At 38.7% G+C, this 20,913-nt stretch overlaps 2 protein-coding genes across 4 annotated transcripts; one reads left to right on the forward strand and one right to left on the reverse strand.

Annotated features, from left to right (window-relative positions):
- The first annotated feature begins 2,486 nt into the window (after window positions 1–2,486).
- Window positions 2,487–19,502, forward strand: LOC114916693 (mitochondrial import receptor subunit TOM20). 3 transcript variants are annotated; one of them, XM_083070818.1, is made up of 8 exons: window positions 2,487–2,712; window positions 2,982–3,060; window positions 3,567–3,736; window positions 3,839–3,886; window positions 4,601–4,744; window positions 5,309–5,405; window positions 5,557–5,604; window positions 5,699–5,957. In XM_083070818.1, the coding sequence occupies exons 1-6, from the start codon at window positions 2,614–2,616 to the stop codon at window positions 5,318–5,320; spliced, it is 552 nt and encodes a 183-aa protein (XP_082926944.1). In that variant the 5' UTR covers window positions 2,487–2,613; the 3' UTR covers window positions 5,321–5,405; window positions 5,557–5,604; window positions 5,699–5,957. The 3 variants fall into 3 exon arrangements, with proteins under 3 accessions (XP_082926944.1, XP_082926942.1, XP_082926943.1); XM_083070816.1 differs by lacking the exons at window positions 2,487–2,712; window positions 2,982–3,060; window positions 3,567–3,736; window positions 3,839–3,886; window positions 4,601–4,744 and adding exons at window positions 7,707–7,981; window positions 8,069–19,502 and having other exon boundaries at window positions 5,312–5,405; window positions 5,699–5,825; XM_083070817.1 differs by lacking the exons at window positions 2,487–2,712; window positions 2,982–3,060; window positions 3,567–3,736; window positions 3,839–3,886; window positions 4,601–4,744 and adding exons at window positions 7,707–7,981; window positions 8,069–17,826 and having other exon boundaries at window positions 5,312–5,405; window positions 5,699–5,825.
- LOC109811491 (hydroquinone glucosyltransferase) lies at window positions 17,638–19,338 on the reverse strand. Its single transcript, XM_020375250.3, has one exon. It carries the CDS (start codon window positions 19,336–19,338, stop codon window positions 17,902–17,904), a length of 1,437 nt encoding a protein of 478 aa, XP_020230839.1. The 3' UTR covers window positions 17,638–17,901.
- Window positions 19,503–20,913: the final 1,411 nt, after the last annotated feature.

The raw sequence follows: 20,913 nt of genomic DNA on the forward strand, positions 1-20,913 counted from the left end.
CGAGCATGCAGCCCTCACTATTGTTTCACTCTTCTTGCAACCTTGACCTTGGTTACTTCTAGGTGTTTCCAAGAGACCTTCCACCAAGAGAGAACAAGCTCCCTAAGCAACCACCAAAGTCTTCAAGGTTGACTTCCTTTGACTTGGCCTCCTACACCTTTTAAGAAGCACTCAACCACCTTCAATTGCTGAAATATTAGTGCTAAAACTGAAAAGGCACAATTTAGAATAGCTACACCAATTGGTGGAATGTAATGAGACAAACTAGAAGGAGTTCCAAAAATTGACAAGCAAGAAATTAAGGCAAATTTAGAAAGCTAGCACACAAAGGATAACCTATCAAAGGCACTAGAATGGATTACAAAAACAAAGCTAAGATTAGAACCAAAATTAAGACACAAAATATGTGGCTGGACTGAAAATTTTATAGGCAAAAACTTCACCAAAACCGAGAGCTAGTTACACAAATTTTTCACTCCTTTTGGCTTTTTCTTTTGCTATTTTCTTTCTTTTTTTTTGCAAAATATTTTTTCACTTATTTTAATTTTAATAATTAGGAGTTTAAATGCCTTTTGAACAATTATAGGTCTCGTCTTAGGCTAGAAAAAACTGCTACCAAAATATTTTCACAAAACAAGAGGTGTTCACATGCATATTCTAACTAGTGCTTCCAATTTTGTAGTATTTTTAGGTCAAAGCACTATTTTCTTTTGTTTTTATCATGCATTAAGAACACATACACCTCTGTTTTGTCTCTGTTTTAATGTTTTAAAAATTGCAATAGGTTTCAGCCACACACAAGACTCAAGGAAACCTAATAGGAAATAGTGTTTAACAATTTTTTTGACAAAACTTTTAACAAGACATAATAGAAACCTAACTCTAGGAAATTTTCTAGAACTAATAGCAAATTATGAACTCAAACATGTAAAACAAAAGCACATATAGGTAAGGTTCAGATTTAATAATAAAATTGACGCACCACACAATGCTTGAAAAACAACACAAAAATTAGGTCAAACAAGCTAGTCTAGGATTTATCAACATGTAAAAGGACTACACATAACTTCTATGACAAAACAATTGATTCAAAAACAAAAACAATTCTAAATGAATGTTTTCCAATCACGCACTACAAGAAAAACTGTTTTCCGTAAATAATGTCCAGTTACCTACGGAAATTTCCGTAGATAAGTTATCTACGGAAATTTCCGTAGATAACTTAGCTATGAAAATTTCTGTAGATAACTTATCTACGGATATTTCCGTAGATAACTTATCTACGGATAATTCCGTAGATAAATTCCGTAGGTAAAACATATTTTTATTATCTTTTCATTTCTATTTATTATAAAATAATTAGAATATTTAATTTAACATCACTAAAAAAGATAATCATTATAAAATTTATTCTTTTTTAGTTTAATTATTTATTATAATACTTTTTAGTTATCATATTTACCAAAAAATTATTTTTAATTAAAATATATTTTAGAATTTTAGTTAATTCATTATCATTCACTCTTGATTAAAAAGTAATAAAATATAATTAATTTATAATTAATTTAATAAAATAAAAACTTTAAAATATATATCTAAATTGTATAACAATTTCTTAAATACAAATATTTAATTAATTAATTTTAATATATACTAAATTTAATATTAGAAAATTTATAAATATTTTAGTTATAATTTTTATTATCTTTTGATTTCATATTGGATTTCTTTTGATTATGAAAGATATTTACCTGGATTTGAGTTATGATTGTTATAATCTTTTGATTTAATATTGGGTTTTATTTATTATAAAACATAATAAATAAAAACTAAAATTTGTAGCAATTTCTTTGATACAAATATGTAATTAATTTTAATATATAATAAATTTAATATCAAAATATTTATTATAATTTTAGTTATGATTTATATAATATTTTGATTTAATATTAAGTTTCTTTTGATTATAATATTTTAATGTATTTTATTTAAATATCAGTTAACATATTTTATTATATTTTCATTTTAATTTATTATAAAAGAATTAAAATGTTTAATTTAGCATATTCTATTCATACGTGTATTTTCATTTTTGTTAATTTGACATATCTCTTCTGAACATATTCTATTCATACGTGTATTTACACTAATAACACATTTTTTAATATATTTTTAAAACATATTTAGAAAACATAAAATTTAGTAACTTTTATATCCTATTTAATGATTATCTTTCTTAATTTTTGTAGTTTTTAATAAATTCTATTAAATAAAAATAATTATACTAAAAAAATTGTGTTAGAGAGTATGTTGCTGTATAATATATGATTTGTAATTCACTTGTGTACGAAATCATGTTTATTAAATACAAGTGTGTTAAAGTATAATTTGAGTAAATAGAAGACAATTTGAACCACCGGAGTTCAATTCTTATCTATTAAAAAAAAAAAAAAGAGGGGGCAGTTTCTAGTATTCTTTTTTCGACCACGTTCTTACACGTAGGTTAGTACTGGTCACAGTGTCTCATAAGAGGAACTACAGCATCGAAATCAAAAACCCAAAACCCTAAAAAGCGAAAGAAACCCCCAAAATATCTCTCGCTCTGAAACCACCATGGATTTGCAGCCGAACGAGTTCGATCGCCTCTTGTTCTTCGAGCACGCTCGTAAGACCGCAGAAGCCGATTACACCAAGAACCCTCTCGACGCCGACGTTCGTATACTTTCCCCCCATTTTTTTATAATTTTTTTCCCAGATTCGTCGTTTCCTTCGAACTCCGAAATGTTTCTCTCGAAGGATCGGTTCATGATTGCTTATTTAGTTTTTCGTTGATATTAATGTTATTTTCGTTTTTGTTATTATTTATTTTTAATTTTCTTATGAAATGGCGGTTGCCTGTTGGTTATTGGATTGGGAAGTGGATTTTTTTTTTTGAAATATTTTTTGGAAAAATTATTCCTTTTGTTTTCTAATCTCTGCAGAACTTAACAATATGGGGAGGAGCTCTATTGGAGTTGTCTCAGTTTCAGAGTTTTCCCGAGTCGAAGAAAATGACCCAAGGTGATGCTAATTCTCTATGCCCTAGAAATTTTATTTTTGTTTTGGATATTTAAGGGCTAGCTTGTTACAGTTTTTTTTTCTTTAAAGAAATCACTTAGAAGTCTTTCATGCGTTTAATTAAGCTTTTCAACTTATCAGAAGTTAGGAGAAATCTATAATTTGATTAAAATCAAAAGCTATTTTGATCAGTTTCTTATAAAATCAACTTCTTCCTTCTTCCTTTTTTAAATAAAAGTGATTTTTATAATTGTAAACAAACATAATTCACTTTTTTTTTCCTTTCTAAATCTGTAAAAAAATAATCACTAGATTATCTTACATCAGAATCACTTTTCTCTTTTCATATGTAACAAATGGGCCCTAAATTGTTTGTTTGAACTTGAAATTATTAAATTAGGGGGTATTATTTATCGTTTTAATGGTTTTTGAATGGAGCATGTAATGATGCGATGAGTATTCCCGAGCTTATGATTTTGAATTTTCGTCTGTGTTTTGTTGATTTGCAGAGGCCATTTCAAAGTTGGAGGAGGCACTTACTGTGAATCCCAAGAAGCATGACACTCTTTGGTGCCTGGGAAATGCTCACACTTCACAAGTGTTCTTGATTCCAGACCAGGAGGAGGCAAAGGTTTTATTTGATAAGGCAGCTGATTACTTTCAGCAAGCCGTTGATGAGGTACATTTTGTGGTTTAGTGTCAATGATGGTCTCGGGAATGTGTTGTAGGTGGAATTTTGCTCGTAGAAATAATGTGTAATGAAGTAGTTTGTTTTATGTAGGACCCTTCAAATGAACTTTACCACAAATCATTGGAAGTGGCTGCCAAGGTATGTTCTGTATTTTATTGGTTTTGTATCATATCACCCTTATCATCTGTTTTGTGAATGTGTCAAACCTTTTGATCTGCCTTCATGTTAAAAGAAACATAACCTTATTATGTACCCTTGTCCCTCCTTTTGGTCTATGCTGCTGTGATTTGTGGGAGGGCTGCTGTGTTGAGTATTCTGATGTGTTGTGCATGTATAGACTGCGTTGTACAATATATAATATGTTATATATAATTATAATTATATGTATGCTATTTTTTGTTTGTGAAGGACAAGGAATACCCATATAAATATTGCACTTGTAGTTGTAGGTGGTTATTAGAGTTATATGTAAGGCTACCGTTTTGATTCTATAATTTTAAATGGGAAACAATGACCTATGGTCACTTTCAACTTCTTAGAACATTCAGAAAATAAGTTTCTATAACATATTTCTATGTACATAAAAATCATTATGGTCTGAGAAGCCATGTTTTTGCCCTTACACCAAATAATCTCTTTTGCCCTCCCTCTCTAAACCAAAACAAAAATACATGAGAGAAGTTGCTACTTAAGCTCAAACTAAAAATGAGAAGCCTGCAGATTCAATAATTCTATCAACATATAGGTATTTTATCTAGATTAAGGTTTGGTTTAATATATAGGTGAACAAAGAATATTTTTCCCTTTTCCTTTGCTGCTTCTAATGCGTGCAAAGATTGTTGTGATTGACAGGGGAAGTTGTGGCATGCAGAAGTAGGTAAAGGTACTGTAAATATGAGGGATTTACAAAGCACTGATACAGCTCATGACTTTTTATGGATAGACAAGGAGTTGGTTGATATGATTCGCTACTTTGATAGTGATGGAGATGGAAAGGTAAGGATCAGAAGGTCTTTCAATGTTTTTTTTTAGTTTTTTTATTTTGGCTGGAGATCAGAGAGAACATAGAATTACCTTAAGGCTTCTATGACTTTCAATTTGAATTTTAGCATATAATTGCTAAATTTTTTTGGACTATATAGCATAGATATGGACCATACTAATCCAAATATGTTTTGTTGATTGCAAGTACTAATAGTCTAATACTATGCAGTTAATCTTGAGGTTGGTGTACTGAGTTTGTGTTACCCTTAAATTTGAGGGTTAAGTGTACTTTTTTTACTATAGGTTCAGTTAGGTGTTCCTGATGCATAATTTCACAAATCAAAGTCCTTATCATCCGTGATATCATTACTAGCAGTTGGATCTGGGCCTGTTTTATAAATTTGAACAGTTCATATGGATTAAGTTTCATCAAACTTCAACCAGCTTTTTCCTCTGACAGCATTAACATGATCATAAATTCATAGCACAAATATACAATCAATGTTGACATGCATGGTCATGAAAGTTTAAGTACCCATCATAGATTAATATTGTTTTACATTTGCATTTTTTCAGCTATTGGAATAATCTAGAGAAGATCAATCACTTGGAACATCTTAGGCAAATGGAAGACTCACTACGGGAATCAACCAATCGAGTGTGCCTCCAGAAGGTAAGGTTTTTGTTTCATGTAGACTAGCCATATCCTTCTGTCATCTTCAAATGCCTAATATATTAGTCCATTAAATAACTACTAAAATATCAGATTTGTATTTTAACATGTCTACATGTTTTCCTAAATTACTTGGTGATTTCATTGGCAGGAAAATTTAGGAAAGCACCAACTGATGTCACTTGAATGTGCTAACCAGGTAGCAAATGTTGCTCTCTCTCCCTCTCTCTTTGTCATTATCTTTTGTTCTTTTCTTTGGAATAAATCTTATTTTGGATAATGTTGCTTCACAGTTGCAGGAAGGGATGACATTACCCTTATGATGGCAAATCTGCAAGAATCCCAACCCCTGTCTTGGCTTTTGAATAATGATAATCATCAGTTGATGTTACCTAATGAACCAAAATATCTATCATTTAGGTGCGTTAACTCTTGTATGAGTCTTGCATTCTCAATTCTACAAGCTTAGTGCTACTCCTGTTGAACTGGCTTAGTATGAAAATTATACTTGTTATCCTGCTAGTAGATCTGTTTTCCAATTAGTACGTTTCATTAGACTAGTAATTTTATCAAATTTTCTTTCTAAATTTGACACAGCCTTGTGTTTCATTTTGTAATCTAGCTACTGATTCAATAGTATAACATACAGTGATAATACCAATAGAGATGCTGAGTGCTCTGTAGATTATCTACGGAAATTTCCGTAGGTAACTTATCTACGGAAATTTCTGTAGGTAAGTTATCTACGGAAATTTCCGTAAATAAGTTATCTATGGAAATTTCTGTAGATAACTTACCTACGGAAATTTCCGTAGATAACTTATCTACGGAAATTTCTGTAGATAAACGTATCCGTAGATATATTCTATTTTCGTAGATAAAATTCGTAGATAACGTTACCTACGGAAAATTTTCTGTAGATAACGTTATCTACGACCTTATTATCTACGGATTTTTTTCCGTAGATAATTATCAGTTATCTACGGATTTTCATCATTATCTACGGATTTTTTCCGTAGATAATGCTCATTTTTCTTGTAGTGACGGACACATGTAAATGAATGGAGATACTCAAACAAAACACAAAACGCACAAGGTTTAAGAGAACCTAAAAGCACCAAACCGAATTGATTCACAAGAGTAGGAAACAAGCAAAAATGAATCAATTAATTCATACTTGACATATAGGATCCATCAAACATTGTATTAGAACTAGATCCATGCAGCAAACACAAATTTAGACATAGGAGAAGGAAGATACAACACGGATTCGCACAAAAAAGATTAGAACACAAAACCTCAAGAGCACTAGGCTCCTTGAAGTGGCAGAAACACCTTGGAGGATTCTCCAATGGTGGAGAAGAAATGGAATTGGTTCGGTTACTCCTTAGCTTGTGAAGGAAGCTTGAGGAACCAAGGAAAAGTTTGAAGAACTTTGATAGAAACCTTAGAGAGAAAGTTCTCTACGGTTTTTAGGGACTCTTGAGTGAGAGAAATCTGAAGTTTTATTTCTCAAAATGTTCAAAAGTGAATACAAGAGTAGAAATTAAAAATATATAGGGAGAGGTAGCTTGTAGTGTAAGCTAACCTTAACCATGGTTCACTAGGAACTATGGTAAGGTTTAGCCTAACCATCCATGGTTTCTAAAACTTGTACGAGAAGCTAACCTTGACCATGGTTCACTTAAGAACCATGGTAAGGTCAGCCTAACCTACCAAGGTTTAGAAGCTTGGAAGGCAAGCTTCAAAGCTTGAAGGAGAAGCTTCACAATTTCGGCCAAGAACAAAGAGATGAGTTAGGCGGCCAAGTCTCAAAATGCTCACTTGATTTATTTCAAAAATATTTGATTTGGTTTAGTTAGGTTCATCATATGATGATGAGACCTAGCTAAATCAAATCTATGAAAAATTAGGAGCAAAATGAGTCTAATATGCAAAATTTTGCCTAGGCCCAGTTCTGGCCCAATTGCTAGTCACACCCTCAAACATTGCTAAATTCCACCCCTTTTTCCTACTGAAAAAATATAAAATGAATTTATCAAAAAAGGAGGTTAAATGGAGTCTAAGTTCCCAAGTAACCTACCCTAGAAACATTATACAATGACTAATAAAATGCAATAAAGTGCCTCTCAAATACAAAGGCAAAATAAGCCTATACAAAGAGACTACTATATGTACAAACATATGAAAAGGTCTTTAAGATCATCCCATTCCTCTTGGTTCTTTTAAGATATCACCTCTTGGATTCCTTGGCCTTGGCCATAGTCTATCAGCTTATGTGTTTGGCTTTTGTGCTTGCAGGTATAATGGGGAGAAGAAAGTGGCGCGAGCTGAAAACCCGCTACAATGTGGCCGAGATCGAGGTTCCCAAGCTCAGCGAAGAGGAGGTTGCTCCCCTTGATACTCGCAGAAAAAGAAAGAGGGGAGAGAAGAAGGTCGGGGAGACCTCAGCCCCTCATGATTCTGAAGAGCTGACCTCGAAGGCCGCCGATGCCGTCCCGGTCGGCCTGACAGGGAGTCCTCCGTGTGAAGGGTCGTCTAGAGTGGCCGTGGAGGAGGTCGCTCGTGAGACACAGGTTTGTGTCTTTCTTCTTATTGTTTTTCTTTCATACTGTGTGATTTCCTTGTTTTATAACTTAGGAAATTTTTCGTGTTGTGTGTAGGCGGGGCATGTGCCGACTTCCACCGTGGCGCGGGTGGAGCCGAGCTTAGAGGCACCAGGGCCAAATGCCTCAGCTGCTGCACAAGTGGCGCCCACTTCAACTCCCGCCGAGGCCCGCAGAGAGGGGCTGAGCTCTGGGGCACCGACGTCAACCCCTGCAACTGCTGTACTGCCTCCACCTCCGCCAGGGGCTCCAAAGGGGAATTGCATCATACAGCGCTTCGATGTTACTCGCCCCTTGGCGAGGCTAGACCATCTGAGCATGTCATCAAACATGGACTCGATGTGGAGTTTGGGGATGACTGTCGAGGCCTTCTACCCGTGAGGCTCACTCCGTCGGCTGACAAGGCGATTATCGAGAAGGTCGGGCTAGTGGAAGGCCTAGACTCTGCGAAGGTCTTCATGCAGAGATCGATCACCATCGTGGACCATTGGAAGCGCAAGTGGTCGAAGCTGCAAGGGGAGCTCGAGAGTGCTAGAAGCCGAGTTCAGCCCCTAGAAGAGGAGAACCAGGCTTTGGGGGCTGCTCTAGGCGAGGCCGTGAAGAAGAACGAGGCTGAGCTTCAAGCTGCAAAGAGGGATCTCGCAAGGACTCAGAAGTCTTTGGAGATTGCTTTGAGGGCTAACGAGGTCTACGCTGCCCAAGTCGGCGAGCTTCAGGAGGTCGCCAATTCTTCTCGTGGTCGAGTGCGCTCTCTTGAAGACAAGGTCTCGGCGTTGAAGGTTGAATTGGCGGAAGCAGTCGAGAGGCGTCTCTGTGACGAGGTGCTTCTTGGTGGTAAGGAAGAGGAGGTCGTAGCTCTGAGGGTAGACCTTGATAAGATGACCGCGGCTAAGGCAGGGCTAGAGAGGAAGCTCGTCGAGACTAAGCGAGCTGTCTTAGTGGATCACAAGAGGGGCTTTGTCAAGGAAGCTCGTCAGGCGAGGTTGCTTGCACCTGGGGTCGACCTTTCTACTATGCATGTAGAGAAAGAGGTGCAAGCTGGGTGGCTGGTGAAGGAAGACGACCTCCCTGATAGCTCGAGCGAGAATACCACTGCCTAGGCCACTATTTTGTAATAACTTAGTTTATTTAGTTCTTTTTTCTTGCTTTCTGAACTCATGCTTTGTATTGATGAACTTGTTGTGTATATAATTTACTTTTCTTATTTGTGGTTTTTGTCTCTCTCTTTTGATGATTCTCGTTTTGACAAGGTTTAAATTTGACCTTCGACTTTAGTCTAGGAATTGATTCTGGGATTTTGGGCTTAGTCATGACCTGCTTTTGAGTTTAGAAACATGTCCAGTATTTTGCGCTTTGAGGCTCAAACTTGGCTTGTGAAGGTTCAATCTTGACCTTTGTTTTTTATTTTGGGTCGCGTCAAGTTTCGAACTCGACCTTGGCTTAGAATGACATGATTTGCGCCGAGGTTCGAATTCGACCTTGGCTTAGTGTAATGTAATTCGTACCAAGGTTCGAATTCAACCTTGTCTTAGCATAATATAATTCGCACTGAGGTTCAAACTCGACCTTGGCTTAGTGTAATGTGATTCGTACCAAGGTTCGAATTCGACCTTGGCTTAGCATGATATAATTCGCACTGAGGTTCGAACTCGACCTTGGCTTAGCGTAATGTGATTCATATCAAGGTTCGAATTTGACCTTGGCTTAGCATGGTATAATTCGTACCAAGGTTCGAATTCGACCTTGGTTTAAAAGAATATAATTTGTGCCAAAGTGGTGTAAAATTGAGAAGTTATGAGTGGAATGGGTCATTTTATTAATGTCGTTGGTATGCCTCGTTAAAAACCCTCTCAGCCAAAACCCATTTTTTTATTTTTTGGGACAAAAACTGAGTCGGGAAAAGAGTGCACAACCCATTTGTACAATTTAACTAAAGTAAAACTTGAGATGCGTGGCATTCCAAGTTCGTGGGATGGTTTTGCCGCTGAGCTCTTCTAGTCGCTATGCCCCATTTTCTAGGTCTTCTGTAACTCGAAATGGGTCATCCCAATTAGGCGCGAGTTTTCCTTCTGATGAGTCTCTTCGTGCTTTGCCTAGTAGTCGCCACACTAGGTCGCCAACCCGGAAAGAGCGAGGTTAGACTCGCTTATTGTACCTTCTAGAGGCTTGAAGCTTGCAGGCTTCCTCATTGATGGAACTAGGTGAGGAGATTGATGTTCCTTCACTTTGCTCCATGCTTAGGACCGTGAACTCTTGAGGTTGATCTTTGGAAGAAGCTTGAAGCTCCATGAAGAGGTCTTCAATGGAGGAGAAGCCTCAAGGTGGTTCGATTACTCGTTGCTTAGTGTAGAAGCTTGAGGAACCAATGGTTAAGGTTGAAGAACCTTGGTGAAAACTTAGAGAGAATTCTCCACGGTTTTAGAATGGACTCTTGATGAGAGAAATCTGATTATTATTTCTCAATTTGCTCAAAAGTGACTACATAGGAGGTATTTACAAATATATAGAGAAAAGGTAGCTTCTAGGAGAAGCTAACCTTAACCATGGTTCACTAGGAACCATGGTAAGGTTTACTTAACTCCCTACGGTTTAGCAAGCTTACAAGGGAAGCTAACCTTGACCATGGTTCACTTAAGAACCATGGTAAGGTAAGCTTACCTTACTTGAGTTTAGAAGCTTGCAAGGCAAGCTTCAAAACTCAAGAAGAACAGCTAAAAAATTCGGCCAAAGAGACTTAAGAGAGCTAGGCGGCCTTGAACACATTTTGCTCCTTGAATTAATTTGAAAAACCTTGATTTGGTTTAGTTAGGTTCATCATATGATGATGAGACCTAGCTAAATCAAATCTATGAAAAAATAGGAGCAAAATGAGTCCAATATGCAAAATTTAGCCTAGCCCCAACTCAGGCCCAATTTCTAGTCACACCTCAAGCATTGCTAAATGTCACCCCTTTTTCCCTACTAAAAAAATATAAAATGAATGTATCATCTAGGGAGGTTAAATGGAGTTAAACTCTCCAAGTAACCTACCTTAAAAACAATATACAATCACTATGAAAAAGCAAATAAAGTGCCTCACAATACAAAGGCAAAAATAACCTATACAAAAGACTATGCATGAACTGTACAATATAAACAAGTAGAACTAAGGCCTTCTCTTCATGATAGAGCATTCCAAGTGAAGATTACCTTGGGCCTAACAAGCCCATTAGTCTTCTCAAGATCTAGCTCTTCCTGTATCCTCCTAGCCATAGCTCTGGTCACTAGGCCCTTGGCCCATGGTCTATCACTCATGGATCCGAGCTTCCTCTCGGAGTTCGTCAATCAGGTCGAGCTTGGCTGCCATTTCTTGAGAGTTTTGCTCGCTGTCGAAGGTAAGACGCCGATAAGACATCTCTCTGACCTCCACTGGGATCATAGCATCTGCTCTGTAGGTCAGCCTGTAAGGCGTTTCCTACGTTGTTGATTGGGGGGTACAGTGGTATGCCCAGAGAATGCTAGGGAGCTCGTTGACCCATTGTCCTTTGGCGCTTCCTAGCCGCTTCTTGAGCTCTCGAAGTATTACTTTGTTCGCGGCTTCGGCTTGTCCATTGGTTTGGGGATGTTCCACCGAGGTTGGAAGGTGCTTGATTACGAGCTCTCGAAGGAAGTCTTCGAAATTATGTGCGATGAACTGTCTGCCGTTATCGGTGACGAGAGAATGCGGGATGCCAAACCTGCAAATGATGCTCTTCCAGGTGAATTTCTGGACATTCTCGACCATGATCTTGGCAAGTGGGCATGCGTCCATCCACTTGGTGAAGTAGTCGATGGCCACTAGGAGGAATTTGAGTTGATCCTTCGCTAGGGGAAATGGTCCGAGGATGTCCATTCCCCACTAGGCGAAAGGCCACAATGACATCATCTGGTGGAGAACTTTAGGTGGTTGTCGATGTGCTTTGCCAAACTGCTGACATTCCTTGCACCTTTGTATGTAAGCTTGGCAATCCGACTTCAGTCTAGGCTAGTAGTACCCAGCCCAGAGTACCCTTGTCGCCATCGAGCGGGCCCTAGAGTGCATCCCACAGATCCCTCGGTGGATCTCTTCAATGACATAGGTAGCCCGGGATTCTTCTAATCATTTCAATAGTGGGGTGGAGATGCCGCGTTTGAGCAGTTCATCTCCGACGATGACGAACTTAGCTGACCTTACCCTCATCTTCCGAGCTTCCTCTTTATCCTCGGGTAGGGTTCCCTCCTTTAAGTAGTTCCAAATGCCCGTCATCCATCCTTGGTCTTCACCGTCACTAGTGTTGACGAATTTTTTGTCTAGACTGGATGAGTTTAGGGTCTCTTGGATGATGGTCCGATGTTGTTTGAGGCATTTCATACTGGCGAGTTTGGACAGGAGGTCGGCTCTGGCGTTCTGCTCTCGAGGCACATGGTGTATAGTGAATTCATCGAAGGATGAGATTAGTTGGGATGTTATATGAAAGTACCTCTGTAGTAGGGTATCTTTGGTCTGGTATGCCCCAATAAGCTGTTCTACCATAAGTTTTGAGTCATTGTTGCAACTCACCCGTTGTGCTCCGAGGTCACGCGCCAATCTCAATCTTGTAAGTAATGCTTCGTACTCTGCTTGATTATTGGTGACTTTGAAGCCGAATTTGAGAGATTGCTCTAAAGTGACTTTATTTGGTCCCTCCAAAATGATACATGCACCACCGCCTTTAGAATTGGAGGATCCATCAACGTGTAAAGTCCATACCTGTTGCTCTTCAGCCTAGGTTGGGGTGAGCTCAGCCACAAAATCTGCTAGGCACTGAGATTTCAATGGGCCTCGGCTTTCGTATTGGATGCCGAACTTGAATAGCTCCATTGACCATGCTATCATACGCCCCGCGAGCTCCGGCTTTCTCAAGATCTGCTTGATTGGGTAGTCGATTTTGACTACCACCTGGTGACTCTAGAAATAAGGTCGGAGGTGCCGAGTTGCGGTGACGAGTGCTAGTGCAAGCTTCTCGATCGTCTGATATCATTTTTCCGTGTCTTGAAGGACTCGGCTGATGAAGTAAATGGGTGTTTGTACCTTTTGGTGTTCTTGCACTATGACTACACTGATCGCGCCCTCTACCACGACCAGGTAAAGGAGTAGGTCGGCGTGATGATCCGGCCTCTGAAGGATTGGTGGAGTTGAGAGGAAAACTTTGAAGCTTTTGAAAGCTTCTTCGCATTGCTCGGTCCACTCAAAGTTCTTGGGTTTCCGCAGCAAGGTGAAGATGGGTCCTGCTTTCTTTGCCAACCTGGGGGTGAAACGGAAGAGAGAGACTAACTGTCCTGCCAAGCGTTAGACGTCCTTGATAGTCTAGGGACTCTGCATCTGGATAATAGCTTTTCACTTCTTCGGGTTGGCTTCAATACCCCAGCTGGTGATCATAAAACCCAGAAATCGACCTCCCTGGACACCGAAAACACACTTCTTTGGGTTGAGGCGCATGTTCTCCTTTCTGATTTGGCTGAACACCTCGGCCAAGTCGGCGGCATAATCCTTGGCTGAGGTGGTCTTGACGACCATGTCATCGACGTAGACTTCCATGTTTCGACCAATCTGTTGGTGAAAAACTTTGTCCATCAGCCTTTGATAAGTAGTTCCTGCGTTCTTGAGGCCGAATGGCATCACACAGTAGTAGAAATTTGCGTGGTTGGTGATGAAGGCTGTGTGCTCTTCGTCTGGTGGGTACATCATGATCTAGTTGTATCCCGAGTATGCGTCAAGGAAGTTGAGGAGAGCATGGCCGGAAGTGCCGTCAACCAACCTGTCGATGCTTGGTAAGGGGTATGAGTCTTTGGGATACGCCTTATTGAGGTCGATGTAGTCGACGCACATGCGCCACTTCCCTGAGCTCTTCTTGACCAGTACCACGTTCGCCAGCCATGTGGTGTATCTGACTTCGCGGATGAAGCCCGTGTTCATCAACTTCCATGTCTCAGCGACGATGGCGTCACGCCATTCTCCTCTAACTTTCCTCTTTCTATGAGTGATCGGCTTAGCTTCCTTGTGGATGGCTAACCTGTGACAGATGAGGTTAGGGTCAATACCTGGCAAGTCTACGCTTGACCAGCGAAGAGGTTGGTATTTTTGGAGATCTCCTCAATGAGCCGTTGTCGCAGCTCTGGGTTTAACTGCCGACTTATCTTTGTACACTGTCCGGGGAGTTTACCAACTTGAAGGTCGTCAAGCTCATCGATGGGACTTGGCCGTTTTTCGTGGGATTCCGACCTTGGGTCCAGGTCAGCAATGTCAACCTAGGCGATGTGAGCCACCGTAGAGGGGTCTCCTTTGTGGCGTTCCTCAGATGGCGAGACCTTCAAGCTTTCAACATAGCATTGCCGAGCTATCTTTTGGTTTGCTCTGACGGAGATGATCTTGCCATTGCTCCCTGAGAATTTCATCGTCAGGTGCGGGGTAGATACCACAGCTCTGAGTTGGTTCAACATCGGCCTTCCGATGATTATATTGTAGGATGTGTTGGCTTCAACGAGGAGGTATCTGACCATGATTCTCCTTGAGTCAGGAAGGGTCCCGAAGGTTATCAACAGATCCACGTACCCTCGAGTGTGAACTCGCTCTCCGGCAAAATCGACTAGGGGTTTTGTGTGAGGTTGGATAAGGGAGTGAGGAATGTCTAACCTTAGGAATGTCGGCCAGTATAGGATGTCAGCCGAGATTCCTTGGTCAATCAATGTCTTGTGGACTTCCCAATTAGCGACTTCCACTGCGATGACTATGGGATCATCCTAGTTTGGACAGATGCTAGTGTAGTCGTCGTCCGTGAAGGTGATGGGTGGTGTGTTGTGGTGCGGGGCCGAGGTGGAAATATGGACATTGTTGATGCTCCACAAGTGCCTTTTGCGTGCCGAGCTACTAGAGCCTCCCCCTGCAAAGCCACCTGCAATTGTATTGATAACTCCTCGCAAGGGAGCCGATCCTATATCCTGACTTACCTCGGCCTGCACTACTTCGCCCGTGTTTTGCTGGGAGCCAGAGGTTTGGTCTGTTCGAGTCCCAAAACCTCGGCCACATCCTCGTCCTCGCCCATGGTTGCCTCCTCTGTTAGATTGCTGCCGTTGGACGTATTGTCCGAGGTGTCCTCCTTGGATGAGTTCCTCGATGCAGTCTCTAAGCGTGCGGCACTCCTCGGTTGTGTGACCATAGTTTTTGTGGTACCGACAATGCTTGGATTTGTCCACACTGTTGGGACTATGTTCAGGTGGTGGCAAAGTGAGCAGATTGGTGTTACTAGCCTCTTCCAGGATGTGTACTCGGGGCGCATTTAGGCAGGTGTAGAAGTCATACCTCCCTCCTTTGTTTGCCCTAACAGCCTTCTTGAATTGGCTATCATTAGTGACTTTCACCTTATCTTTGTGGTCGTGGTCCGGCTTCGCTTGAGATTTTACACGAACCTGGTCACGAAAAGTGGTGTGCTCTTCTATCTGAATGTACCCTGTAGCTCGAGCACGGAGTTCGTCCATATCTGGGGGAGATCGACGACACAGGCTATCGACGAAAGGTCCTGGCTTGAGCGCCATGAGCATGGCATGAAGGGAGACCTCGGGGTTTAGGTTGCGGATCTTAACCAAGACGCTAGCAAAGCGTTCCATAAACGCCCTCAGTGGCTCGTCGTCGCCCTGTCTGAGGCTGGCCAGGGCGGTGGATGTGATGTAATGAGGCTGACTCGTTGTGTACTGCGTCGTGAATCGCCTTACCAGAGTGTCAAAGTTATCGACTGACCCTGGCGGCAACTAGGTGTACCAGGCGAGTGCTTCTCCCTTGAGCGAGGTCGGAAAAACCCTACACAGGATAACATCATCGTTAGTGTATAGGTTTACTTGGGTGACGTACAGGTCGACATGCTCATCTGGGTCGGTGGTGTCATCGTAACGGTCAATGTTGAGGGGCTTCCATCCAAAAGGGAGGGGCGTCTCCATGATTCCATCAACAAAAGGTTGGCGGTGGATGCTCGCCCTATGTCTTGGAGCCTGGGCAAGAGCATTGCTGATGTCATGGCCTGACCTAATCGTCGGTACGTGCGACCGATGAATAGTAGACCTGTGGGTCGCCGCCCTGGGTGTAGCCAGTGGCTGGGAAACTGAGTGCCCCTCTTCCTCGTCTTGATTACTCGGTTGAGGGGGTTGATCAGAAGGGCGCCGAGGAAGCTGGGCGCGAATGCGCTCACTCTCAACGCGCAGTGTCGCTAGGTCGGCTTCGTGCCTGGCACGGATGTTTTCCAGGTCGATGGCGTGTTGTTGCCACATTTGATCGACCTGCTCGATCAGTCTCCTTAATGCTGCTTTACCTTCCATTCTTGTTGCGCGATCTAGGTTGTTTTTTACTCGTCTACTATGGCTTCGGGTGAAAACCATAAGCGTGGCCGATAAGAGATGTCTCGATCGGCCCCACGGTGGGCGCCAAATGTTCTTACCTGAGATCGGTCGTAGGGGACGATCTGCTGGGCAAGATTGGTGAGCCTCCTTCGCTAGGTACGCTTGCTATTCCAAAGTAGGGGTGGTACCTGCAAAAGAGACTCCGATGGTAAAGTTAGTGTTTGTGGGTGTATGGATCTCGTATAAGTAATGCGCGTACCTCTGTGTGAATTAGGGTTTATATGGGCCTTGGGCCTGAGATCGGTTATGACCTGTTCAGATAGTGGGCCTTTGACTTGACTGATGTCATGCAATACGTGTTCGATGTTAATCTTTGTCGTAAGCCGAGCTTGAACTCGACTTAACAGTACGGACAGTACAAAATATATATATATATATATATATATATATATATATATATATATATATATATTTATAAACTATTTTTTCAGTAAATTAAAAGTTTACTTTAAGACAACACAATCTTATATTAAAATGTCTAGAATTCAAATTCTAATTTTAAATATAAATTATATTATGTTAGGAAGAGAATACTTATCTTATATAAATTTACCGTTTTTAAAAAAATTAATCATCATTTTTCATGATAAATTTTTCATATCAATATTATGGTTATCAAAAATAAAGAAAGTAACACATAATCGTATGATCTTAAATGTCTTAAAAAATATTCAATGGAATTACGAATGTTTTATATCCTATTCTAATATAAGCCTGCATGCAAAAATATAAAATACATTGGAGAAATTGGATTCGATCATAAATTATAAATAATAAAAATAAAGAAAGTGAACTCATTATACAACTTTACTATATAAAAAAAATAATTGGTATGAATAAAAAAAACTCCTGAATGAAACTTTCAATAATAATCAATGATCACACATAAAAAAATAAATAAATAAAAGTTGCAGTAGTCGATCTCATTTGAAACTCTCATTCTAGACATAAAAGGTGATTATATAGGCTCTGTCAGCAACTCGTTTTTTCATATTATTATCTTTGCATTGGTTTTGTTACGTTACGGCTGTATTCTTGGAATTATATACCTCACTGTATCCGGAATCTAGTGAATATCGATCCTTTTTTTTTTGTCGTTTCTCGTAATTCATGGGTTGATACATTAGACTAACCATCTTAAACGCCTTAGAAAGCAAATCCAACAAAGCGTGCACACATTGAAGACAGGACGAACTCAAATCAACACTAATAAAATGCCACACCATTTTATTTTCTATAGTAGGAGCCTAATAATGTCAATAATCATGATGGATCATATTCTAGATCAGAATTTTGCATGTAACATAGATTGATGCCAACAATCCAGTGACTGACAATCATTAGAAAGCAGTAGAATCAGAAAAAAAAAAAAAAAAAAAAAAAAAGAAGAAGAGAGAGATAGAGGAAAAAAAAAGGGAAAATAAAAGCCAAGACCCCCACCAAAGCATTTCATAAAATTTATTTTCTTATACCAAACTTTTCCACTTTAATACCAACTGAGAAAGGGTTTTCGTAGAAGATCCACCTTCCCTGATTGCATTAATAGCATCTTCTTTCAATTCTTTTATTCTTTTTCTCAATTCCACACCTTTTTCCCCTTTCATTAGAGACTTAATCACCTCAACAATTTCTTCCCTTTCCACCAACCCATTTTCATTAAGTTTTGGCCTCACTCCCACTTTGAGACCCTCACTCAGCACAACCGCATTCATTCTCTGCTCCGCAAACAGTGGCCATGTGATGAGTGGAACACCATTCAACACACTTTCAAGAATTGAATTCCAACCACAGTGAGTCAAAAACCCACCAACTGAACTATGGCTAAGAACTTGAACCTGAGGTGCCCATGAAGGAATAACCACACCTTGCTCTTTGGTTCTCTCCAAAAACCCACATGGTAAAAATTCCAACGGATCAACATTATTTTTTGCACTAAGATAAGCATCACTGGCCAAACCACTTGGTGCTCTCACAACCCATAAGAACTTATGATTACTCAACTCCAAACCATAAGCCAACTCATTCACTTGTTCTTGTGACAATGTTCCACCACTCCCAAAAGAAACATACAACACCGAACCAACTTGCTGTTTGTCCAACCATTTTAGACACTCCAAGTCCAACCCTTTTGCATCATCACCACTTTGAACAATTGGTCCAACAGGATACACACAAGGGTACCCCCTTTCTTCATCTTTCAATGCTTCTATGGGACCCTTTTCCATTTCCAAGAAGCTATTAACAAAGATCCCATCAACCAAAAGGAACCGCTGAACCCGGTCTAGAAAGAGTTTGTAAACTTGACTTGATCGATCTTGAGATTGGTTATTGAGATCCCTGCCTTGAATTGGAACACAACCCGGTATCTCAATAGGCTCATGAAAATCTCTGTACTCACATGATGTTTCCTTGTCCAACGTGGGCACATAGAAGTACCAAGAAAGTGTTGTTGCTGATGCAGGGAAGTAAATATAGGACAACAAGTTGAATTCTTGAGCAAAATCTAATGCTTCAAAGGCGAAAGAATCAACCACCAAGGCCACAAAGGGAGTGCTTGAAGTTAAGTTTTTCAAGGCCTCGTGTATAGATGCAAGAGAGAGTGTCACTGTGAACTGAATTTGGGTTTCTATGGCATCCCCTTGTGGTAGATCCTCAGGGTTCACGGGTTGAAGAAAGATGGAGTTGATGTTTGGTGGAAGAGTTTGAAGAAAGGATTTTGAGGCACTTGGGGTGGACCCAAGTGAGGGAATTAAGCATGTGACATGAAAGTGTGGATGGAGATGAACAAGTCTCTTTGAGAATTGAACAATTGGGACCAAGTGGCTGAAGCCAGGACTAGTAACAATTGCTATGTGAACCGTTTTCTCCATTGGAGATTTGTGGCCATCCACACTGCTATTCATATCTTTGCAGAAAAATATATTTTCAAAAAGAGAGGTTGAGAAACTTGTTAAATTTCTATTAGTGCTTTCTTTGTATAGAGCTGATGGCTAAGATAGAAGAATTATATTCTAATCTTGTACTCTTAGAGTCATAATTAACGCGGTTAGTTTTCATTAATATCTAATTATATGTTTATAATTTTTATTAAATAAGTTATATCGAAAGAGACTTTTTTTTGTGTGAGTTAATAATATTTTATAAAAATTAATTATTACTTTAGATATATCGCATGTCAATATTATGATTTAAAAATAATAATAAAGCTGAGATTGGATTCTCCTTGATCTCAATTTTGAATTTTTTAATGTTAAAAATGTAATAAAAATAATATTAAATTTAAATAATGACCTTAAAAAATCTAATTATATTCTAAATCTAAGTCATAAAAGTGATATATTTTTTTATTGAACAATATTGTAAAAATTAAAATATAAAAAAAGCTCTAAAAATTAAATTATTTATTTATAAATTAGAAATATTTAAACATATTTTCAACTGGTACTTTTATTCCGTGATAAAATATAGTTTTAAATTAGAATACACAAATTTAGAAACCAAAGTTTCTCTCCACTTTCTATTACACCTTTTTATTTTCTGCGTTTTAGAAAGCTTAGTGTAAGCGCTGACATGAGCAACTATCAGCCGGCCCTTAACCCTTTATAAAAGACAGAGAGATTCTAAATTTAATAAATGATATAATAAAGTATAACTAAATGTAATAAATGATATATAATTTTTTACTAAAATTAATAATTTTTTTTATAATAAGATTTAATGGTCATAGTGTAAAAATATTTTTTCACCATCAATCAGTTATAATTTATTATTAGTATAATTTTAAAAATATTTATTAAATTATGAAGTTAATAAGTTACCATACATCATAAATTGTAATTATTGGGTATAAAATTATGTCTTTATTTTTCTCTTTATAATATTTATTCCGTAAGTTGGACGGTTATAAAACTAGTACATTATATATGCAGCTCAAGAAGACAAAATCTCTTCTTTTACAATGTTTCTACAACGCTAAAGATGATTGCTGACTTCTACTTCAAAAGATAAAATGCCAGCCACGACTGACTTAAAAAGAACAGAAAATTTTATGCTTGAATAAAAAAATAAATAAATAAAAGTTTGAGATCGTTTACGAGCAATATATTATCCCTTAGTCGACAAAATTTCACCCACCGTTTCATTTTTTTTTCTTTCTATTTTTGTCTATATACTTAATTTTTTTTAACATTAATATCACTTTCAATCAACGCTATTTACTTTTATTTATAAAAAATTTCTACGGTACCCATCATTTGAAGGATTTTTATATGTTACCGATTTTAGTTTGAGTCATTATTTTAATATTAAAATCATTTTAATTTTCAAGTTAGTCCTTTCATAGAAGTTAATAATATCTTTCATCTTGTTGACAGTACACTACACCAAAATTAGGTTTTTGTGGCAATTAATTTATTTTTTAGCGACCATATAAATGGTCATTATTTTTTTTACCAGCATTTAAATAATGGTCGGTGTAT

Source organism: Cajanus cajan, chromosome 3 (assembly GCF_000230855.2).
Source record: "Cajanus cajan strain Asha chromosome 3, NIPB_CcT2T_4, whole genome shotgun sequence".
Taxonomy (NCBI): domain Eukaryota; kingdom Viridiplantae; phylum Streptophyta; class Magnoliopsida; order Fabales; family Fabaceae; genus Cajanus; species Cajanus cajan.

Excerpts from the sequence above, each read along its gene's own strand:
- LOC114916693 (XM_083070816.1), top strand. The coding sequence starts at position 8,470 with ATGCAGAGATCGATCACCATCGTGGACCATTGGAAGCGCAAGTGGTCG.
- LOC109811491 (XM_020375250.3), bottom strand. The coding sequence starts at position 19,338 with ATGAATAGCAGTGTGGATGGCCACAAATCTCCAATGGAGAAAACGGTT.